Consider the following 23,129-nt stretch of genomic DNA (forward strand, 5'->3'; position numbering starts at 1 on the left):
GCAGTTATACCTTGTTCAGTAGGCTCAGGGTAAAAACGTTTTGGTAAAGGAAAGTAGTCTTATTCAAGGGTTAAGAGGAACTGAATGTCAGAAAGGTCTTTGAAAGCCTCCCTAAATTCATAGTCCTCAACAGAAGCTGTTGAAACCTCAGCTGCTTGCTTAGTTAATACATCCACATTTTGCTAATCTTACTTGCCTGTTGACTATTATGGAATACATTGTATTTTTAATTAATTCTGTCTTTCTTGTTGCCTTGTTCCGATGGGTCTGTGCCACACAGCGTGCTGATCATTCAAATAATTTGCTGTGATTCATTACTTCCTCATTTGTGGATTGTCTTTAATCCTTACCTGTGTGTTACCCAGGCCTTCCTGTACTGCTCTGCATCTAAGCCTTTACTATGTTTGCTTTTGCTTCATATGATAATGGTCCCAGCTTTGACTCTGTGCTTTTTCCTTCTAACTCTGCAAACTCTGTTCTTCAGTTTTGATCCTTTACTGCCCCAGCCTTGCCAATTCAGTTCACACCCTGTCAGCTCAAATGGGAAATGTCTGATCTGTCTATTAAGCACTGTGGATAATAATTTCTTTTCTCTCCTTTAATTTTTTCTTGCTGTTATGAATGCTGTTACATAATGATGCTGTTTCTGAGAGCTGTGGGAAAAAAATATGAGTTTTCTCTGAAATTCTTAAAAAACCTCCACTCTCAAGTTTACTTTGCATGGTCTTCCTGAATAACAAGTCTTCCTGAAGTCTTGCATGGTCTTCCTGAATAACAACTTGAATAACAAGTCTACTGTTGAGCCACTTCACTTTCATTTTGTCCAATTAATATATTCTCTCACTTTCTTGCACTAGCTTTTCATATAATTTTAGGGTACTTTATAAATGCTGTCACCACTTTTCCTTTCCCATTTTGTCTTTCTGTACTGCTTGTTAACCTCTCTGTTCCAGGAAGATAAAAGGTGATGAGTCAGAAGTTTCTAACTACTAACTCAGATTAAATCCCCACAAAGGTCTCCAGTCTCTTTCTCCAGCTTCCTTGTTGAAGTACACATTTACTGTTTTACTCTTTTGGATAATTTTTCTTCCTGTTTAAAAGTTTTTGGTAGCCTGTAGTTGTCAGTTCTTAAACCACTTGATCTTCAGTATAATTTACATGGCATGGAGGCTACTGATCATGTAATAATAGAATTACTATTGTCATCCACTATGCTGATAATTGATCGTTTTTTCTATGTCTTTGGATTTCAACATTTTTGAGATTCAGCTTTAGAATTCTAACTTGGAAATTTATTCATAAATACTAAGGACTTTTCCAAATAAAGTGTTTATAAGCATTTGAAACATTTTATGGTTTTAAAATTGTCTGAACAGAGTTGAGAGTGTTTGCCTTTAAATGAAACAAGTCCTGGTATTGTGGTATTTGTGTAAAAGGCAATGTTGTATTAAACACCTAAAATTGGAGATAAGGTAACAGATACCATGGTTAAGTTTGTCATGTCTGGGTAGCATTTTTAACAAAAGAAAATTTCAGGGAGCCTTTTAAGAGAAGTAGGTTTTTGAGCAGGGTGCTGTGATCAGAGTTACCTTCAGAAAGCAGTATTTTTAATGCTGTAATCCTGTTTTCAAAAAAAAAGGGTATTGTTTTGAAGGTTGAAAGTATACTCTGTGATATTAATATTCTCTGCCTCAGCCAGTAAGTTTCAATAGAATTGTTATCCTGTTTCTATTAGAGGAAGCGGTGCTGTGAATTGTTATATATTTTTTCATGTATAGGGAGTGGTGAATGATCTACATGTTTAGTTTGTTAAGAAATGCTGATAAGTTCATCTTCCTTTTCCTGCCCAGTACGATGAATTGGTTCCTGCATCCCTGACAACCAAATATGGAGGGTTTTATATCAATACTGGTACACTGCAGTTTCGCCAGGCATCTGAGTCAGAGGATGAAGACTTTGCAGAAGACAAAAAACATAGGCCACCTAAGGTGAGTGATTTTCATTAGGCTTTTATACAGATCTAGAAGCCAGGTGGACATTGGCAATACTTGATACACTTAGAAGGGTTCAGATAAAGAGTCCAAAAGCAGGATGATGCATGGAACTGTTTTACTGCATTTTCTGTTTTGTGGCTCATGTGCTAGCATTCAGTAACTAACTCAGGATGTCCACAGGCTGTCCAGTGTTGTAAGCATATGTTTAGGCAGCCTAATAAACTGGGTCCTCCCATCTTGAATTGACAGATGATTCTGTAATTTTGTAATAACTTTGTTATATGAGATGAAACCTTAAATTCATCAATACTGCTCTTATGATTTTGCACAAAACTTGCTTGATTTGAAATAGTTCCTAATATTGAGAATAACACTTAAATTTACCTGTTAAAATAAACTTCATGCATAGCTAGCTAAATGAAAATACATACAATCTTTACAAACAGCATGCTGTTCTATAAACTTTGACAAGTTACAGTCAATGCAAACATAATTGCAATATGACATTCCCAAGTTGCATGCCATTCTGAGAACTTTCTGCTTCCTGCTATCCTTTCCTGCTCTATGACTCCTTAAATTTAACATAATTTTAAGGTTCTTGTGTTGACTCTGACTGGGATGCAGTTAACTTTCTTTCTAGCAGCCTGCATGATGCTGTGGTTTGGATTTGTGGCTAAAATAAGTGTTGATAACTACACCAAAGTTTTGCCTATTGCTGGTTAATGTTTGCACAGCGTGGAGGCTGTCTTTTTCCCTACCCTGCACCCTCAGGTAATCTCAGGATCAGCAAGAACTTGGGAGGGGAGGCAGCTGGTCTGTACTGGCCAGCAGAGATGTTCAATGCTGTGGAACTTCATAGTCAGCAGTGAAGCTGTGGCAGCAGAAGGAGGTGGGGGGACTCAGTCTTCCAAGGTGGTCATTGCTCATACTGGCTGGGCAGCAGTCTGCATGTATCTTACTCTCTTACTGAAAACTCTAAATTCAATAACTGTTAAAAATGATTAATGAATAACACTTCTCAGTAACTGCAGTTGCTGCTAGGAATCCATTGTACTATTTGCCTGCACACACATTGAGATGTTTTTCCTGGCTCTGAATTGGAAGGTGTAAAGAAAACTACTTGTTTCTTGATGTAGAAGTCCTTCAGGGTGGAAGAATCATTGTCCTTTATTTGATCTCTCTTCTAGATAGCAAAGTTAAAAGAAAGTGAAGATCGTGGAATGAAGAAACGCAAGCGAAAAGATGAAGGGACAGAAAAGGAGAAGAAGCCTCGGAAAATGAAAGTTCCTAAGCAGTTGGGGTAGGTTTATTTTTCTCTGTAGGAACCCTTGAATTATCTTTGAGGTTTGGCATCAAGACTGTGTGCCAAAGCAAGATTATTACAGCTCTTTTGAATAAGCTTTTAAATTGTAATTAATACCTTCTAGATTTTGTTCCAGAATTTGTGTAGGGTTTTTGTATGACTCAGTCCTACAGGCTAGTTTATGCCCCCTGAAATTTTGAACAAGGAGTAATAAGGAAAGACAAACAACAGAAATTTTGAGTGTTATGAATAGCATAATCCATCAGTGTCCTATCCAACGTCTAAGATAGCACTAAGAATTATATCTTCTAATGAAAAATAATTTTCTTCCTATCTCTTTGTTTGTAATCTGGAATGCTGTAAATGTAGTTTAATTATTCTTCTACATATTTCTTACTGACTTTGTGTGTGTGTGCTTTCCTGAGTTCTGTGGCTAACATAGAAGGATTAAGGTAGTGGGTTTTTTAAACTGGATTCTAGAAAACTATAATTGAGTGGAAGTTGTCTTAACTGTGAATATTCACATTGAATATTGAAAATTTATTGATCTTATTTTTCATCAGGATGACAAACTGGTGGGAAATTCTGTTTAATAGCATATAGATGTTGAGCCTGCATTTAAAAATTCTTAACAATGAAAAGAATTTTTTTAAAGTACATGGTGTACAGGCAACCTGCCACTATTTAGGAGCCTTGAGAGGCACGTTCAAGTATTTTAGTATCAGAAATCTGCTGTGAGTTTTAAGTTGTGCCAGCTTAATTCAATTTCTTAATTAAGAAGTCAAAATTAAATAACCTTTGCCTTAATGTGTACAAAACTTAGCAAAACAAATCAGTTGGAGAGCATGTAATCATGTTTATGGTAATTGATAAAATAGTCTGAAGATGGAAGGACAAAATACTTGCTTCTTCCCCCTGATAATTTTTAATTGTATAAACTTTGAGTTTTGTTGTTAAAGGTTACTAAGGCCTCAAAGGTCACATGCATGCTAATGAAAGTTTTCTTTCCTCTACAGAGTAATGGCCTTAAATTCACACAAGTCTGAGAAGAAGAAAAAGAAATTGTATAAAGATTCGCTCTCTCTGGCTGCCATGATCCGTAAATTTCAAAAGGAGAAGGAAGCCATGAGGAAGAAAGAACCTAGTCCAAAACCTCCAGTGACTGTTGCAACCTCTACCCCTAGTAAAATTCCTTCCTCCTCTCTCAGTGCAGGAAATGATATCTCTGACTTGAATCTTAGGATCAGTGATCCTGTCCTCTCCATTTTTGGTAGCACAAACGAACCTGAGCTCCTGCAAGAAACTGAAAGTGCCCTGGAGATACTGGGAGACATTGACTTTGACAAGTTGCTTGATGGCACTTCTGATGGCAGCCCAGTCTCTGAGCTGTCAGGAGAAAATGGAAATGTCACTCAGGCAACCTACACCTCTCAGGTCATGACACCCAAGCAGGTGCCTGCCCTCCCAGAAGGTCTGCCTGTGCTACTTGAAAAGCGCATTGGAGACCTTCGAACAGTAAGTATGAATTCGCTGGTAGTGGATTGCATTCAAGGATCTGAGAGAACGAGGAAGAACAATTAGGACCTTGGGTGTCATCCTTGAATTTCTTGCTGAAACTGTAAAAATGAAGAACTGATGTTAATGGCTGTGTTTATGCTCAGATGAAAATGGGCAGACATGGTGCAAGTCAGTTATTCAAGCAGTGTTTGTTTCACAGGGGAAACAAGGTTTTCTAAACCTTCTGTGTACAATAACTTGTTTGTTTATTTGTTTATGGGGTTTTCTCTGTTATGGAAATACCAGCGTTCCTTCAACTTGAATTATTAGTTGATGAAGTGTTATTCCAACTTGAATTATTAGTGACGAAAACGGTGTTTTCTTAGTTTGGAAGAGGTAATCTGAAATATGATGGCAGCTTACAAATCCATGTATTCATTTTTTTGGCTTTGACTTGCCAGTCAAAAAAAAGGGAAAAAAAACTCCCAAATTAAAAAAGCCACCAAAACCAGAAACCACCACCCAACTACAAAAAAAAAACCAACCACAAAACAGAACTTTTTCTTGTGGAATGTTAGAATGGAGTCCAAACTTCTCAAAAATGAGATTAAAGGTATTAAATCAAGAAGTTACAAATATTCCAGTAAGTTACTGAAAGGGATCAGACCTATTAAGGTATTATATACTCCTTGTTTCAGTTGTGGATGTTACCCTAAGTTGAGAATAAATTTGTTGTTTGTTCAGGTTATGATATTAAAGCTTTTCCTTACTTAGAATAAAGTGCAGCTTTTCCTTACTTAGAAAAAAGTGTAGCTTTTCCTTAACTCAGGGTAAGTTTTGAAAAAGCACTTCAAGTTACTACCTGTTTTGGACAAAAAAGAAATAATTTAAACAAATGCAAAGCTTGTTTTGCTCTTACCTGTACGGAAATGTCTTCTAGTTTTCCTATTTATTTTTAAACATACCAAGCTAAATACCACCAAGGAATTTACTGAAGTGAGAGAGCTTCTGTCTACCTTTCAGTGTGCAGGTTAATTTTGCTATGAATCAACAATAAGCTTCTAGCAAAACTGCAGAACTGGATTAGGCCAAAAGTCAGGAAGTGTTAGTGATCTGCCCCAAGTTAATTCATGTTGCTCCATTGGATAACAATCCCCAGCCACTTGGGAGACATCTTTGATTCAGTGGCTCTTGGAAAACAGTAACTCCTCATAGAATCATAAAATGGTTTGGGCTGGAAGAGCCCTTTAAAATCATCCAGTCCAATCCTCTCTGCTGTGTGCAGGGACACCTTCTGATAGACCAGGTGGGAACTCTTCTGTCTCCCATTTTGACAGTCCTCTGAAAGCTTCCTGGCTGTACAGAACAAGCCTAAGTTTCCCCTTACACTTGGGGAGCAGCTAGGCTGTATGTTGGCTTAAAGATTGCAATTTCCATACCTCCTGTAAATTGCAATTAGACATCTTCTAAAAAGCACTAAAAGTAAATGGGTCTTGTCAAACATTTACCAGACTCACAGCTTTTAGAGCCCTTTTGAGCTCTGGACAAAGAAGAGTTTATGAAGCCGTAGGAAGGAGTCTGTGTTTCATGGATGGAGTATTATATATCAGTTGAGCATATGGAGTATATATGAATGGAGTAATATATATTATATTGAAAAAAACCAAAAAGCCACTGACTAAAGGCAATAAAAACTTTCTGACTTCCTTTGGTAGATAATTGTGTTCTAGTTCTGTGAGTGGACTATTCTGAGCTACCATGACAGAAAGCTGGTAGTTGAGTACTGGTACTTGAGTATTGTACACAAGCAGGAAAGTCAATGAAAGGGCTTTTTTCTGTTTTGAAGGTCACTGTCAAGATAATCTCTATGGAAAAAAAGCCCCAACCATAGTTAGTGTTGAAATTTTTGAAGCTGCCAGTGTTGCTCTCTTTAAAAGCCAGCAATGCTGTCCAACACGATCGTATAATGCTGGAATTGCCTTTTAAGGTCTACCTGGGACCAAAATGTCAAAGCATATTTTTCCTTCTGCTTTATATAAACCAGAAGAGACTCTCATCCTTGTGTTAATTAGGCGTAAAGGTACTGGATTTAAGGCTTTGTGACTTGTCTTTTTGGTAGCCTATCCCTTGCAAGCATCTATAACCTTTCTAATTTTTTTAGCAGGACAAATACTTCAGTATTCTTAAACAGATAGTCCCATCCTCTCAGCAGCTGAATATATGGTAGAAAACAGTGAGTGGAATGCAGTCCTTGCAGGAACTTAAAACTGCAGTATCAGTGTTCAATGACTGAAGTGATAAAGCATTCAGACAATGGGCTACATTGTGGCTTTGACAGAGTATCACACTGTTTTCCTGGGCAGTGTAAAGTTCACAATTTTTAGAAAGTATTTTTCTTTCAAACTTAAATGGGTCAGTTACAAAGAGCAAGAACAGTAAGTATCTAATAGTAATAAATTATTTTAATCATGTTAACAGTTGCATTTATTTGTAGCTTTTAGCTGTGTTGTTGCAAGTCACTTTTTTTTTTAAGACATAATTAAAGATTCTTAACTATTTGAATATTCAGCCTCATAGCCGGTTGGCTGCCTCTAATTTTTGTCATTCACTATAATGGTACCACACTTGCCTACTTTTCTTGTGCATACCATTTTCTACCTCCTCTAGATATCGCTGTCTGGTCCAAATGCCAACATGTAAGATGACAAAAAGCCTCTTGAAGTGGGGCTCTTTTTTTCTCAACTTCTAAAAACCTGCAGAGTAGACATACACTAGAGAAAGGTTCTTACTGATTTTTGTAGAATGGTACAGGGAATTGGCTTTTTTCTGTAAGCTGTCATTCCTTTTGCAAAAAAAAATCTAGACGATAAGAAAAAAGATAAAGGGATTCTGCATGGGAATTCCTGTGAGATCAGTAAAACTTCTAATGAAATATGTATATAAAGCTCTTTTCCCCCTCAACCAGACTCAGGAAGAGACCAGACAAAACTAGAGATACAGTCTAAAGATGGCAAGAGTGCTGGACAGCAGCAGAAAAGAGGGATGAGGTATTCATCTAGCATACATAATCCTGTTGTAGAAATGGCAGTGAAGGTTTGAGAGAGATCTAAGAAAGCTGGGAAGATGTAACTGGATGAGGCACATAACAGGTAGAAAAAGATGAAGTAGAAATGTGTTAGTTAATGCTCTTGTCTTCTTGACCTGTCAAACAATGCTCCTCTTTTTAAAGCAATGGTAGTAGAATGTTGTTGATGGTGAGGTAATAAAACATCTACCATTTTCTTAATGGTTATTCAAAAGATGAATGTGTTAACATCAGTGATCCAGGCAGATCCTAAACAGAATGATGGTTTGCCCTAGAGCAAGGTGTGTATATTTGAGTATAAGATTAACAATCCTCACTTTTTCCCTAAACAGCTGAGTATAGCTTGGTTTTCTTTATTCTTTTCCAAATAATGTTATCTGGGAAATAAGAATATGATATGGCTGTAAAAGTAAACATGCAAAGATTGTTGGACAAAATACTCTTATGAACTTGGATGCTCTTTTTTTGTTGTATTTCCAGGCTGCCAAGATGTTTGATGAAGAAGGCAGGAAGAAGTTTTTCACACAAGACATGAATAATATTCTTCTGGAGTAAGTGCTTATCTGTAGAACCTTCCCTTTTTGGAAAGGGGGTGAAAGGAAAAGTACAGAAGAGGAAGTATTATTGAGGTTGTTCCAACAAAGCCCTTAAAAGTCAATGAAGGTAGATCAGTCTAAGCTAGTTATTAGCTAAAGAGATTTATATATGAATACGATTCCTGTCATGACTGTCTGTCTTTATCCAGTGTAAAATGTTTTGTAGTGCCCTGGTCCTTGACTTCATGTGTGAAATTGAACAAAATTGCTGTTATTTGCTCCTGTCTCCCACTTTTGTAACTCAAAACACCTTCAGCTTTCATGAGGGAAAATGCCAGATTTTTTTCTCTGTAATCTTCAACTAAATGTTTAATATAGAAAGTTCTGTGTTGATATTCTGAGAAACAAAAGTAATCTCTAGAAGACTGTAGCAGTCAAAAGCGTATCAGTTTTGATTTGCTGTGGTGGGTGTAAACTAAATTTGAATGAGTGTCCAACATTGCTGGACAAACACATACATGGATGGCTTCTTGCCATCGATTAAGACTTCTTCCTTTTATAAAAAAAAATTATCTGAAAATGTCTAAAGCTGCTATTTATAGTATGCATAGCTAGAATATGCTATGCTTCCAGAGCTTCCTTAGCTTTTTGTTCAGTTGTCCTCTTTACCTTGGAGCATCTCTGACTGACTGTCTCCCGTTTGTTTGTCAGTATTGAGCTGCAGTTACAGGAGGTAAATCCTGCCATGCGCAATGGAGTTTACTCTCACCTGGAGGCTTTTGTGCCCTGCAATAAGGACACGTTGATCAAGCGCCTGAAGAAGCTGCACCTCAATGTCCAGGTAATGACAGGGAGATGAGCTCCAGCAGGAGTCAATTAGGTGGCAGCAAGGAGAACTGAATGCAGCAGAGTAGAGCAGTAGCCACACAGTCTCAAATAAAGCAAAGTATTTTGGATCAGTTGCTAGATAGGTTTAAAAGCTTCTTTCCAAATACCTGGTATTGTCACTACATTAGGAACAAATATTTTAAGTATTTCAGAGTCTTTATTTGAGAATGAAGTGCTTTCATCTTGAGAGCTGGGCACAGGCTATGAAGGAGTGTTTCTGCTGTCATCATTGATTATTATTGTAGTCACAGGGTACATGTCAAAGTAGCAGAATTAGAAAGCTAGAGGAATAATGGTTATGGCAGGCCAAAAGGATGTACTTTAGTATTCACCTTTGTGTCAAGAAAAAAGGCTAGATGGATAATAGATAACCCAGCCTGTATTATTTGTGCAAATTTCCCCTTGTGACTAGGTCTTACAAATATCTTGTATGCCATTTTCAGTTGCTTTTCTCTTGAAGATTGTTTTCATGTTGAATAACATAGTTCATTCTTGAATAAAATTGTACTTCTGTGACCTGAAGTACCCTGATCAGATTCTTTAGATAAAATCCAGGACTAAATCCTGCAGAGGATCTGAAGATGAATGCAGAGATCTCAGAACTTGCTGATAAAGCAACAAATGCTATTTCTAAGCAGATAAACATAACAGAATATTCTAGATCTTTTCAATAAGCAGTTAAAAATAATGTAAAGTTAGAAGATATAGGAAGAGAATTTAAAATGTAGTGAAGTGTATAGTATATTACCTTAATATTTGAAGTTCTTAATATTTGGAGACAAATCTAAATACACAGTCCTTACCTTTCAGGTACGTAAATTGCCTGTAATAACAATCTAATATTCCAATAATACAATATGTATTTGTATTTTGTTCATCCCCTAGGATGCTTTTATACCACAGAATTTTTGGAGACCTGATTCATAGGGTATTTATTTGCAAGTGTTCAGATATTGATCGGTCATTTTCTCACTTCTTCCCCCTCAGGTTTTTTTCCCTTCCCCACTTTAATGTGAAAGCATTATTCAAGGCAATCATACCATACTGTTTTGGGATATTCATGATATTTCCCTGTGGCTATCTTTTGTTGTTTCTGGTCTCAAAACTTATGTGAGAAGTATGTGCATTTATATAATGCTGTTGCCCCTAACAGGATTCGAGTGCCATGTAGAATATGTCTATTGCAGTCCATAAATAGTACTGGGAATGTTACCTTAGGAGTGGTCTGGAAATTTTCATGAAACTATCTGAAATGCTCTTTATTTTAGATCTAACTTAGATCTGTTTTGGTGTTTCTCCTTGCACAGGATGACCGCTTGAGAGAGCCATTGCAGAAGCTGAAACTGGCTGTCAGTAACGTCATGCCTGAACAGTTATGCAAGTATCAAGAGGACTGTCAGGCCCGCAATCAAGCCAAGAATGCCAAGTAGGTTATTCTGCAGGCTGTGCATGCCTGTTCAGAGCCCAGCTGGAAGTTTGTATCCATGTTGTTTACTCCCTTAGCTCAGAAAGTCACTCAACTCCAGTTTACAGGTGTCTCTGTTTTGAATTGTACAAAATACTTAATTCTGTGTAAGTGATGTTATCATCTAACACCAGAGAAATTCCATTAACTGAGACAGGTCTTGATAGAAAAAATAATCTGAAGGATTACTGGTCAATCCGTAAAATGGTGGATTAATGGAGGATGATGTGTTCAGGTTATTGGTATATTTTGTTCTTGTTCATTGTAATTGTTCCCATCATAGTTGACTCATTTTAGTCTTGGACTATAAGTTTGATAAGCATCCTACCACTTCCCAGTAGAGGCACTGCATGAAGCTTATAGGGGCATCAGTGAAAGCACTGTACAGTGTGTTGAGACTTGTAAAGCAGTAGGGAGAGGGCGATTAAACCATTTATCCTTTTAGCAAGTATAGCAAAAAATCTGAAAACAGGTCCTCTGTGGGTTATTTTCCTCATAACACCTAGAATGACAGTCCTTTTACAATGGAATATTTTGTCTGTGTAGTATAGCTATAAAGAAAATAATTTGTCAAACTGTAGGTTGCAAGCAGAAGATGAACGAGAGAAAAATGGATCAGAGGAAGATGATGATGAAAAACCTGGAAAGAGGGTCGTTGGACCCAGAAAGAAGTTTCACTGGGATGACACAGTGAGGTAAGACAAAATTCCCTTTTCCACAGAGAATTTTCACTGACTTTATAAAGGGATCTCCAAGAGGATGTTATTACATGATACTGTTGAATAAATAATTTTTCCCAGAATCACACCTTGAAGTTTTAAAGAATGTTGGTGTTAAATAGGCAGACTGGAATTCTGTAGTGGTGAAACACCTTCTTTAGCTCAAATGGCAGGATCGTCTAATGTCCATCCCTTTCAAGTTTCACTGCTTATTTTTGTGCTTTATCCAAATACATGAGGATTTTCTGACTTCAGGACTTTGAGCTTCTTTAGGCAAAGAACAGATGTGTAAGCAGAGTTATAACTGCTTTCCACCTTTCTAGGAATATGTCACAAAACACCAATGAGCACTAGAGATTTCTGCCCCAGGAGGACAGGCCATCAAGATGGGTGATGCTGATTTGGCAAACCTCCCAATCCTTGGGCAGAGCACCAACCAGAGTGCATTATTCTTAACCCCTTCTATTCCCTCTGAACACACATTCTTCGTTATCTCCCAAGAGTAGCACAGATTCTTACCTGAAGTGATCGGTTATTAGAGTTGTTTCCTAGAACAGATCTTTCTGAAAATTGAGATTATTATTTAAATAATTGAGACTTTGAAGCAGGCAGACCCTTCTAAATGAGTAATTTCTCATGCAAGATGTAAGACAATTTCAGTACATGTGTGTATATACATATATATATATTCTACTAAAAGGGGCTGGTGGGCTTCTCTCGATGAGTCTTATTAGTATGCAAAGACAACAGGGAAGAAAGTGTCATGAAATATGTACAAGCAATATTGCTTTGACTGACCTGAAGGGGAGATATATTTAAATCTGTTGCTTTTTTCATTCAAGAGGCTCTGAAAGGCTGACATTACTTAATTGTGTGTACTTTTTATGTTTTTAAGAACAGTAAAGGACAAAATCCCTGTCAGAAAGAATCCTCTGTTGAAGTACCCAGTGTAGAATGTATTTCAGTTCATTTGAGATAAAGGAGAGGTCACTGTGAGGAAAGTGAGAGGAGATGTCCCAACTGTGACAAAACCACAAGGAGAATGTAAAACAAAGTATAAGATGATAGTAGGATGAAAACAAGAGCAATAGGGTCTGTTGGAAACGGAGAAGTGACAATGTAGATCGTACCAGTTTGTAATAGCAAACTTGTGCCGTACAAACTTCCAAAAACCACAGTTGGAACTGAGCACATCCTACAACTATCAGTGGACAGCAGCTTCCATTTCTTAGCCTTTTTCTGCCAAGCTTTTGAAAGGATTGTGTGTTTCAATATATTTATTTGTTTCTTTTTGCAGGTCTCTATTGTGTAACCTTGTCAAGATCAAGCTGGGATGTTATGAGCTAGAGCCAAATAGAAGTCAGTCTGCTGAAGATTACCTCAAAACCTTTATGGAAACAGAAGTGAAACCACTTTGGCCTAAAGGCTGGATGCAGGCAAGGTAAGATACCTGCTTTAAGTATCTATTCATTTTGGTGTTAACTGTTCCTTTAGTTCCTATTTATTGTCTTACATTTGACTCAACCATGTACTATTGATATTCGTTGGAACTTAAAAGTATGTTTGTGAAGCTGGGAATAATTTTAGAAAAACATTTGTTTTTCTAAAATGAATTTTCTGTCTTGTTTGTAAGCCTGAGAGTGAAAAAACCCACTGTTTCCCTGAAGAACTATTTGCTTTTCTCATCTCCTAGAGACTGAATTTCCTGAAGCTCCTAACACAGCATGAAGCATGATGCTTTGTTTGAGGAGAAATATGAGGTGGGAGGGTAACAGCTTGAGAAGTTCTTTATGTGATATAGGAATTGACAGTGATCTAGAAAGCAGTTTTGCATGTATGTTGTAACACTGCATTATCAGACTGCTCACACAGGCCTTAAAATTTTAAGCTAGAATTTCAAAAGCAGTGTTCACAAAAGACTTAAGGCTTTTGCTCTCTATTTCTTGTTTGCAATTGGGATGCTCTGTGATTCAGCAGTTAAAAATACACCAGTTTCTGCACTTGCTTCTTGCTGACGTAAGGAGAAATAACCACACAAAAGAGAGGGAGAAGTAAAATCAGAACAATAGTAAACTGTTGTGACATAGAGATTTGGCAGAGATTTCAAATGGTTTGGTCTGAGTTCTTTCTGTAGCACTCACTGCAAAAGACAATTTCCCATCAAATCTCTATCTGATTGTAAAAGCTGAATGATGCAACAATACTAAGCAACTTGCTCAAGAATACTTTGATTTTAGTCAAATCTGTATCAAGTTGTAAAAATAACTGTACTGAGTTATTTCTTAGAATAGCCAGTGTAGAAATAGCTGGTGAAATAGTTAAGAAAGGAACAAATGAAGTTTCACACTGGCATACAGCTGACTTATTTTTGTTCAATGACTTCAGTTTTTCTATAGGAAGTATGCTGATGAGTGAGATGTTATCTGTTATGAAAATTTTATGGAATTAGATGAGACAGAGAATCCCAGTTTAGTTTAAGAATGGAAGATATGAAGAACACTGATAGAGGAGAAATAGTCAAGAGATAGTGTGAGATTATTCAAGAATACATAGAAGTGAAGCATGTTAAAACTTTTTATTGGAAAGCCATAAAACATATGGTTACCACCTCTCCATTTGATAAGTGTGCTGAAAATTTCAGTGAGCTTTTAAACTATTGATATAATTGGTTTCAACAAAAAAAGACGAAAACCAACCAACCAAAAAAAAAGCCCCACCCAAACAAACAAAAACCACCAACAAACCCCAAGAGGTGACAGATCATAATGTCCTGTTGACCAGTGAGACTTCATTTACTAACTAGGTAATTTTAGTGCCATAATGATTTACAAATTGTCCTGTATCTACTGGGAGACACTTCCCTGCTTTCTGTTAAGGAAGTGATGTATAATAATTTATAAGCAGACAGTTATGCATGAAAAGAGGAAAAGCAAGTGTATTTCCTGGAGTCTTGTAGTGGCAACTCCTAATATGGCACATAATTCATATTCTGGATGCTCATTTTGTTGGGATGTTAGCATAGGGATTATCATGCTGAAGGCTTATAATTTTTCCTTTTTATATGTGACCTCAAGTGAAAAGGATCTATATCAACTTGATGAAAAAAACCCAGATATTTATTGCTAAAATTGATCTACTGACTATGTATTTCATGAGGAATTGTCAGTAATCAGAATAGGTCTACAGTACCAGAACTTTGTGGGTTCAGCCTAGAGGAAAAATTTCTTGCAATTTCAAAGTTAACTGTATTTAATGTTTCTCATAGCTTCATAAAGAAGCAAAAGGTAAGATATCAATCCTAACTGGGAATTACAGAATCATAGGATTGTTAAGGTTGGAAGGGACCTCCTATACTGCTCTGTCCTGTCTTTATTCCATGTCTGTGGTTTCTGTACTTTTGTAGCACTTATACTTTTGTCTTTAACCTTGAAAGATGATGCTAAAAATTACTGGGGTCTCTGGTTAATTTTGGATTTTCATTTCCAAATTAAAAAGATTAAGGAATTGAAAAAGCACCACGAAGGAGGTGGGGAGAGAAATATTCTGGAGAAGCCATGTAGGTTGTGAGGTGGCACATTAAACATCTAACAAGGAATGTTGGTTTTACTCCATGATGATCTTCATAGGCATTCAGCAGTCTCTGACAGAACAATGTAAAACAAATTTAGAGGTCAGTATGGTGAAGAAAATGTGAAAATGAAGCTGGAAGTAGAATGTGAGAAGTAAGGCAATGAACTGCAATGAGAGGATGTCAGCGTTTTCTTATTAGATATGATATTTGTGGATACTTGAATTTTTCATAATTATTGCAGCTCTGCAGGTTGTATTATCAGTGGTAAAAAGGTCTTGTTTAAACAGCTGTTTATGATGTCAGTGTCAATGTGATGGCAGAAAATGTTGCCTGCTCTAGTTTGCCTCTCTGGAAACAAGGAAGGGAACCAAGTTTTCATTAATTGTCTATTTATAGCTGCATTTGAATAGCAAGGTGTAGGATAGGTACAGGACAGCAATCATTCTCACTTTGTACTTGTCGACTCAGGAGCTGAAAACATTGAATAAAAACATGTGAAGTGTTGAGATTTGTCATACTGGCTCTTGCCATTCCTTGGCTCTCTAGTAATAATATATGTACAAGTCCAGTGTAATTGAAGTCAGAGAAATTATACACAATAGCGTAAAGTTTTTCTTCCACTAAAGTTTTTGCATTACTAAAAGTATTGAAGAAAATCAGAAACAAGCTTGGCTACTATATTCTGTGCTTTAAAAAAAAATACCCACAAGAAATTAAAAACCACAAACCCAAACCTATGATCAGTGTGTTGGATATGTAGTGTGAAGAGTTTACAATAATCCTTTATTTTATATTTTAAATATTTCATTAGGCTTTGAGGAGAGAGCATTCAAAGTGTATTTCTTCTGTCCAATGGAAGGAAGTAATATTCTTACATTGATTTTTTTTTTTTTTTTTTTTTTTTTTTTTTTTTTTTTGGCCATTTACTGAGGTATTTTGAGCATAAATGTGAATTACTACTTTTTTTAGCATTCTTCTGTGTATGGATGCCAAGACCTATATCATGGCAGCAATACAAACAAACTAATGACTAGCTCCTTTGGGACAGATAATCAAAGGGCAGTTCTGAAAACCAAAGGATATTTGTGTATTTGATGGTCGTTGCTGTAGAATCACTTTGTGTTTCTTTTCTCACCACTCTTTTTTAGGATGCTTTTTAAGGAAAGCCGAAGTGTTCACAATCACCTCACTTCTGCTCCGTGAGTATAATAGTGACAACTTGCTAAGATCTTTAGGTTGTGCATAGCATCTTTTCTTACCTTCATGCTACCTCTTTTGGACAGGGGGAAGGAAAGGGAGGTGTTTTGGGATTTGTTTGAAGATATTTACAGTGATGTTTATAATCTTTTTTTAATGCTTTAGTTTAGGCATATAACTGTAATGTTCTTGTGGCATTACAATTTAACTTGCTTGTGAAGTGGCTAGATAACTCCAGGAGATATTAATTCTTGAATTAATGCCTTTTACTCAAAGCATTTCAAAGCATTAGACACTGCCTAAACTTTGACATTCAGAATATTAAACTGAGCTCAGACTGCCGTACTTCCTGCTTTCTTCTTTTCCTCGTAAATACCTCTAATCCCAGAAGTCTGTGTATCTTAGTGGGATTTTATCATCTTCATTTTCAGACAATACTGTGTGCCTCTCAGGAGCTGTGCACACTCAGTCAGAATTCAAATAAATTATTATGACTTGGAATAATGCTCTAATTGCAACTTTTATGATAAATATGATTAACATAGGATATTTTTCTACATAATAGCAAGTCTGAGTCATGGTCCACCTACAGTAAAGTCTTTTTTTACCCAGATGTATTTATAGTTGCTTAGGAAAAGATCAGAAATTGCCTCTGAGATGTAAATATGTTGATTCCCCTTGAAGAAATAAAGTGTGAAATGCTGAACCTCTACATTGAAGCTGATGACTAATAATCCTTAATGCTGTCCTTACCTGCATAACTGCAGTTTATGTACATTGCAAAAGAAAATCTGACAGTTTGCTAAATGACTTCTTGCAACAAACAGATACAACTGTTTTAACAGTTGATAAGCAACAAACCACTTTTGTGGGGGGGGAAGAAACAACTGTTTTTATCTGGTTTGAAATAAATGCAAATAGGAAGCATCTTCCTCAGCGACAAAAATGTCAGCATAAAAAGTGAAATGATATCACTGTTCTTGATGACTTCAGTGTAGACAAAGCTCTGCTAAGTAGACAAACTCATAATATTGAGAGGCTGAAATTAATTGATATTTTGAAGTTCCTCTAAATCAAAAGTAAAAGCAGCTCTCTGGATATATCTTGATCTATATGTCAGGTTATATGAGCAATTCAGTTGATTTTGCAACTAACTTACATAGAGATACATGACCAAAAAATGAATTGAAAGTGTGCTATTTTTCTTTCCCCCTGTATTTTAAACCATTTTTCATTTCAAGGACATTTTATTATTAAAGCTGGACTCCTGTAGTCATCATTCTAGTTACTGGGATATAATCAGGGTAACACTTAAAATGAAAATGACTTGCATTTTTTTTGGTCTTCTTATGCACATTTATCCCTTCTTTTTTAGGGCAAAGAAGAAGGTGATTCTGGCCCCTAAACCCAAAGTGAAGGTAAAAGCCTTTTTAGATATCTGAATATCCACTTAATGGCCCATATAACCATTTGATATGACCTGTTTCTGCCTCTGATCGTGAAATTCTTGCAGAAGGTTTCTGTCAGGCAATGCTTATTGACTTGGTGGTGCATTACTTTAAAGAATGTAGTACAAAATACTTCTCTACAGCTTTGTCACTTAAGGCTGTATTGGTTTTTTGAAAACTGACTATGAAAAGGTATTAGTTCCAATGAAGTTTCACATCTTTGAATGTGTGCTGTGTGTGTTTTCAGTTTGTATTAAATTTGGCAATACTGGAAAACAGTGTGGTTGGAAGGAGGCAGTACATCTTTGGTTTGTCTGAATTTACATAATAAAAGTGCTACATGAAAGATGACCTTAAATCTATCCCAGAAAGACTATTAAACCTGACTTTTCCTATCCCTTCATTTTCAGGACTCCAGTCCAAAAAAAGAGCAGAAAACCTGTATGTCTTCAGTCAATTCAGGTTGTGCTGCTGTACTGGGTTCCAGTGCAGCTGTGTGCACCCCAGCCAGCTCTAGCTGCACACCAGCTCCGGAGACGATCTGCTTGGATGACTCACTGGATGAAGACCTCTCTTTCCACCCACCCTCACTGGACTCTATTTCTGATGCTCTGGCAGTTATCAATAATGGTGCCAAGGGATCACCTCTTGGGTCCACCATAGACACACCAACATCCAGACCTCGCCCTGGGCTGAGGGAAGAGAAACTAGCAAGCATTATGAGTAAGTTGCCCCTGGCAACTTCAAAGAAAGTAGAGCCCTCTCAAACATCCCATTCATCAAGTCTTATTGCTGGTCACACAGGGCCAGTACCAAAGAAACCCCAGGACTTAGTTCACACTGGTATCTCTTCAGGCCTTATTGCTGGATCTTCAATTCAAAATCCCAAGGTTTCCTTAGAGCCTTTGCCAGCCAAACTACTTCAGCAAGGACTACAGAGGTCAAGTCAGATCCAAGCTGCTTCCTCCTCTTCTCAGACTCATGTTTCTTCCTCTAAGACTCAAGCAGCTATTTCCACCTCCTCTCAAAGAACCAAGGATGCTAATATCTTGGTATCATCTGCTGAGGCTCAAGGTGGTACTTCCTCAACATCACAAGTGACAAAGGTGCACCAGCATTCAGCTGTACAGCAGAAATACGTATCTCCTTTACAAGCAACTATTAGTAAATCACAGACCAATCCTGTGGTGAAATTGAGTAGCAATCCCAAACTGTCTTGTTCATCACCAGTCATCAAGGCTCAAGATAAATCTGTAGTATATCGCCTGCCTTTGTCTAATCCCTCATCCGGAAGTGGCTCTCAAGTGTCTCACCCACTGGTTTCTCGGACAACATCCAGCACCTCTACCTCTAGTAACTATTTAGCCAAGGCTATGGTGTCACAAGTTTCTTCCCAGGGTTTCAAGCCTCCCTTCTCCATGGCTGCCTCTCCCAAACCTGCTGCCTCTCCCAAGCCCACTTCATCTAAACCCTCTGTGACGCCCAAGCCCAATGCATCACCTAAATTTTCATCCAAGTCCACCTCATCCCCCAGGCCTGCAACAACACCCAGTTCTTCCAGTTCAAGTGCACTAGTTTCCCAGAGTAGTCACTCCAGCAACAACCCCCTTCATAAACAGACCAGTGGTGTAAATATCAGCAGGCAGTGTCCTACAGTGAATTTGCTGTCCTCTAATCGCACCTCAGGCCTTCAGCCTGCAAAGAACCCTCAGGCTTCTTCAAAATTGCCCAACTCTTCTCCTTCTGGACCTGTTGGTAAAACTAATCTGGGTGGAGTTGGAATGAATGTACCTGCCAGCAGAGGCAGTAACCTTAACTCAAGTGGAGCTAGTAGGACTAGTCTGTCTGGGGGAGCAGGAAGTGGAACACAGGGTGCTACTAAACAATTGTCAACTCCACACAGACCATCTTCTGCCTCAGGGTCTCCAGTTGTAGCAGCCAGCGTGCAGGTATGCATCTAACGAGTTTACATTTGAGTCTTACATGAATATTTAGCACATCTAGTTTGTAAACATTCTTAATATATTTTATCTTGATTTGGAAATGTCATCAATTTAATTTTTTACCTTTCTAAGCATAGTGCTGATACTGATGAAACTATGTCACACTAAAGAATTGATATTTCCAGCTGATGTGAAATGCAAGGATCAGTGTGGAACACTGTAAACTGTAAACTGTTGGTTGGTCTATACTGTGGAACAGAATTCACTTTTTTCTTTTAAGAGCACTAGAAAAGGTAAGCTTTGTGTGACCGTATTTTCAGGGGATGTGGTATTTTATTGCATTATTTGTGTATTCTTGCATGTTTACATGTTTGTAACGATGATGGTATGTAAAAGGTGTCTTCGTACATTTGTTGTCAGGCTTCATGATTAACCTCAAAACTAGAGTTCCGTTGCTTGTGGTTGAGTAATTCAAGACTTGTAATTATAATTAACACTTGCAAGGACTTTTTTTTGGCATTTGTGACAATGTATTTTATTTTGGAGGATCTAGACAAACTGAATGAGACACCTTATTAATATATAAATACCCCAGAAATTGAAAGCTTATATTATCACTAGATATAAGACAAATCAAACAAAACAAATATTTTGAAAATACTGTTGTTCTAAAGTGTACAAACCTATTATTTACCTAGAAGACAACCTGCTTTCCCAAATTGTGTTCTTCTTACTGGGAATGCCTAATTACTGAGATGATTAGATATTTTCATTTCTTTATTACTTTCTGTGCTGAAGTCATCACTACTTAAGTAGTATTGCTGTTAATTATATTCTTGGTGTACAGCAAATGAAAAGCTTTGTATTATTCTGAACAGTGCACATTGCTGTTGCATGGGAGTGACATATACTCGACTTCTGGCACTGTTTTATAATCCTTTAGCTTGCCATCGAGTTCTTAATGCAGCTGAATAACAGGAGGAAGATGATTTTTACAAGACACTTCTATGGTCTTTCAGCCTTCTGTACTGAATCAGTCAGCAGTAAAAGTCTGGCAGGCTCTGACACAGCATTCACTTAGTCTGGGTGCTTTGAATGGAAAAAAAATCCACAGCCTGTGAGGTGGCCACGTAGGGTCTGGAGAAGAGCTGAACAGAGTACAGTGCAGTTTGAGTACTCTGGAAGGTGCCTGGAGGAGACAAACAGGGCTACAAGGAATGGACTGGGAAGAGAGTAGTTTCTTCCTGGTGCAGTCAACAGAATCCAGTGGATACAGTTGCTGTGATATAGAAGAAAACGTGAAATGGGTGTGGTAGTGCTTAAAGGTGATGGACAAGGAAAATAAGCAGTGTTGTGTTGGATGATGAGCTGAATTCTGGCAAATCCTCCTATAGTTAAAGGCAAGTAATTTTTTTTTTTTTTGAAACACTGATCACCTGAGTAATGAAATGTGTTTTGGCCACAGTCCTATTGCACTAAAGTGGATATGTGGTGAATAACTGAATAACATGAGCCCATACTACAATACAGCAAAATAAGGTGTGTTGGTATGTAGAAAGGGGTCAATCAGCTATGGTATTTATATTAATTATTTAGATACTAAAATAATTATTGAGACCTTCCATGTAGTTTTTTTTTGACACTTCAGAAATGACTTTGACTTTCTGAATCTAGAAATGGTTCAGAAGAATGGTGCAAAGATAAACCATGGAATGAGGCTGCTGCTGCTGTGCACTTTGAAGTTTAGTCAGTGGAGTACGTTCAAAAAAAGATTAGAATTAAATTAGCTCCTTATTCAAGTACACTGAAGGGAAAGATATTAGTGATCACAGAGGGTTTATTTAGTTATAAAGGTATAATGGCTGGCTGCTGAACCTACATCGGTTCCAGACTAGTTGTTAGGTACAATGCACTAAGGAGTTAGTTACTCTTTAAACTTCATGTAAGACTGAAAGTGAATCTCCTTTCCTTCAAGGCCTTAGGGGTTTAATTCCTGTTTGAGATGCTGTTAGAAGATGAGAATTGTACCTGATTTGGCTCATCATAATATTCTGGTCTGCTTTCACTGAAGATTAAACTAGATGATTTCAGGTGCTAATAAAGGTGTTCTTAACTAGGAAGCTTCCAAGAAGTGTTTCCCTCCTTTCCACTTCTGATTGACACAATTATTTACTGAGATATAAGGTTACACCTGCTGAAGCTTCACAGTAAGTTAGATTTTTAAAGACACAAAGCCAAAGAGTACATGTATGATTTTCTGAAAAAGGTCTACCTACCATTAGTATTCTTGAGCAGAATCTGGCTTAGGCTTGTAAGGATCTTAATGACTCAGGCCTGCATGACCAGGATGAACCCTTTTATGAACTAAATATAAACATCTGAACTGCAGCTCCTTCAGGGCATGTTCTGTAGCTCTTTTCCTCACTGTACTTCTCTCTCCTCCTTTTTGAGAGAGTAAGCAAGATCTTGGTAGAGCACTTTACAAAGTTTATTTCTGTTTTCAGGCATTTTACAAATTCACAGTTGCAAAACATTACTGCTTTTCTTTTGTTGCATTTTACTAGGTTATGTAGACAATGAACAGTTGTCATTTTTTGTACATAAGCTTATTGTGAAATCAGTGCTTTTAAAGGCAAAAGAGAATAATCATGTGCATTGATAGTTTATATTCTTTTCTTCTTGTGGGATAGAATATGTTGTAGAAGTTGGCACTTCTAAGATGACCAATATTAGCACTTGCTAGGAACATCAGATGTGTAGGTAAATGCACTTTACAGGGTCACTGTTTAAAATTTTTTTTTCTTAAGAAGGAACTGCCCATTCTTCAGCTGCTTTCATTGGAACATCTTAAGACCAAAATTGGTAATGAGGACTTTATCCATGCTAGGAGATTTCATCACTTTGCCCTTTCCCTAAGTTGTTATTACAGAGCTCAGTGAAATGTCATTTTCATTTTAAGCTTATATGTTCATTACAATGATTCTAAGTTTTGGGGTAGGTTGAGGCTTACATGTAAAATTGCACAAATTTGAAGTCCTGTTCAGTCCGAATGTTTTTAATTCAAATAACTGCAATATCTGAGTTGGAGTCTGATGCAAAGTGCTTTCTATATTAACTGTTTTGTAGTAGATAATTAGAGAACTGAACATTAGCATGTGAAATCACTGAATATGTAGTGAAGGAAAGATTGTTAAACAAGAATGAGCTGGTCTAATGTTAGAGGAATTAATGTCATTTGGGAGCTGTTGAAGCTACAATGTTCTGACTCATTTTGCATTTTTATTTTAAAACTACAGTGAGTCTAACTTCATTTTGATATATTTAGAGTGGAGAGATTATTTTCCTTTGCCTTTTCCTCTGACATGCACAAGCCACCTCTACATAAATATGTATGTCTGCATTTTGCTAACCTGACTTCTTAAGTTTGGGAGTTCTCACATATGAATCGTAATTTTCAGAATTCATTGTTTTCTCTGCAGCTTC

At 37.1% G+C, this 23,129-nt stretch overlaps 1 protein-coding gene across 1 annotated transcript in view; it reads left to right on the plus strand.

Annotated features, from left to right (window-relative positions):
• Window positions 1-23,129, plus strand: part of UBN2 (ubinuclein 2) — a 52,275-nt gene that overhangs the window by 17,431 nt on the left and 11,715 nt on the right. Inside the window, exons 4-14 of the mRNA XM_085048044.1 lie at window positions 1,851-1,988; window positions 3,182-3,294; window positions 4,314-4,812; window positions 8,360-8,430; window positions 9,127-9,256; window positions 10,611-10,729; window positions 11,350-11,463; window positions 12,785-12,928; window positions 16,207-16,257; window positions 17,631-17,673; window positions 18,114-19,652. Of these exons, the coding sequence (XP_084904170.1) occupies window positions 1,851-1,988; window positions 3,182-3,294; window positions 4,314-4,812; window positions 8,360-8,430; window positions 9,127-9,256; window positions 10,611-10,729; window positions 11,350-11,463; window positions 12,785-12,928; window positions 16,207-16,257; window positions 17,631-17,673; window positions 18,114-19,652 (2,961 nt within the window). The remainder of the gene's footprint in view (window positions 1-1,850; window positions 1,989-3,181; window positions 3,295-4,313; window positions 4,813-8,359; window positions 8,431-9,126; window positions 9,257-10,610; window positions 10,730-11,349; window positions 11,464-12,784; window positions 12,929-16,206; window positions 16,258-17,630; window positions 17,674-18,113; window positions 19,653-23,129) is intronic.

The sequence above is a fragment of the Lichenostomus cassidix genome, chromosome 1Aa (genome assembly GCF_008360975.1).
Source record: "Lichenostomus cassidix isolate B80296 chromosome 1Aa, HeHo_3.0, whole genome shotgun sequence".
Classification (NCBI taxonomy): Eukaryota; Metazoa; Chordata; class Aves; order Passeriformes; family Meliphagidae; genus Lichenostomus; species Lichenostomus cassidix.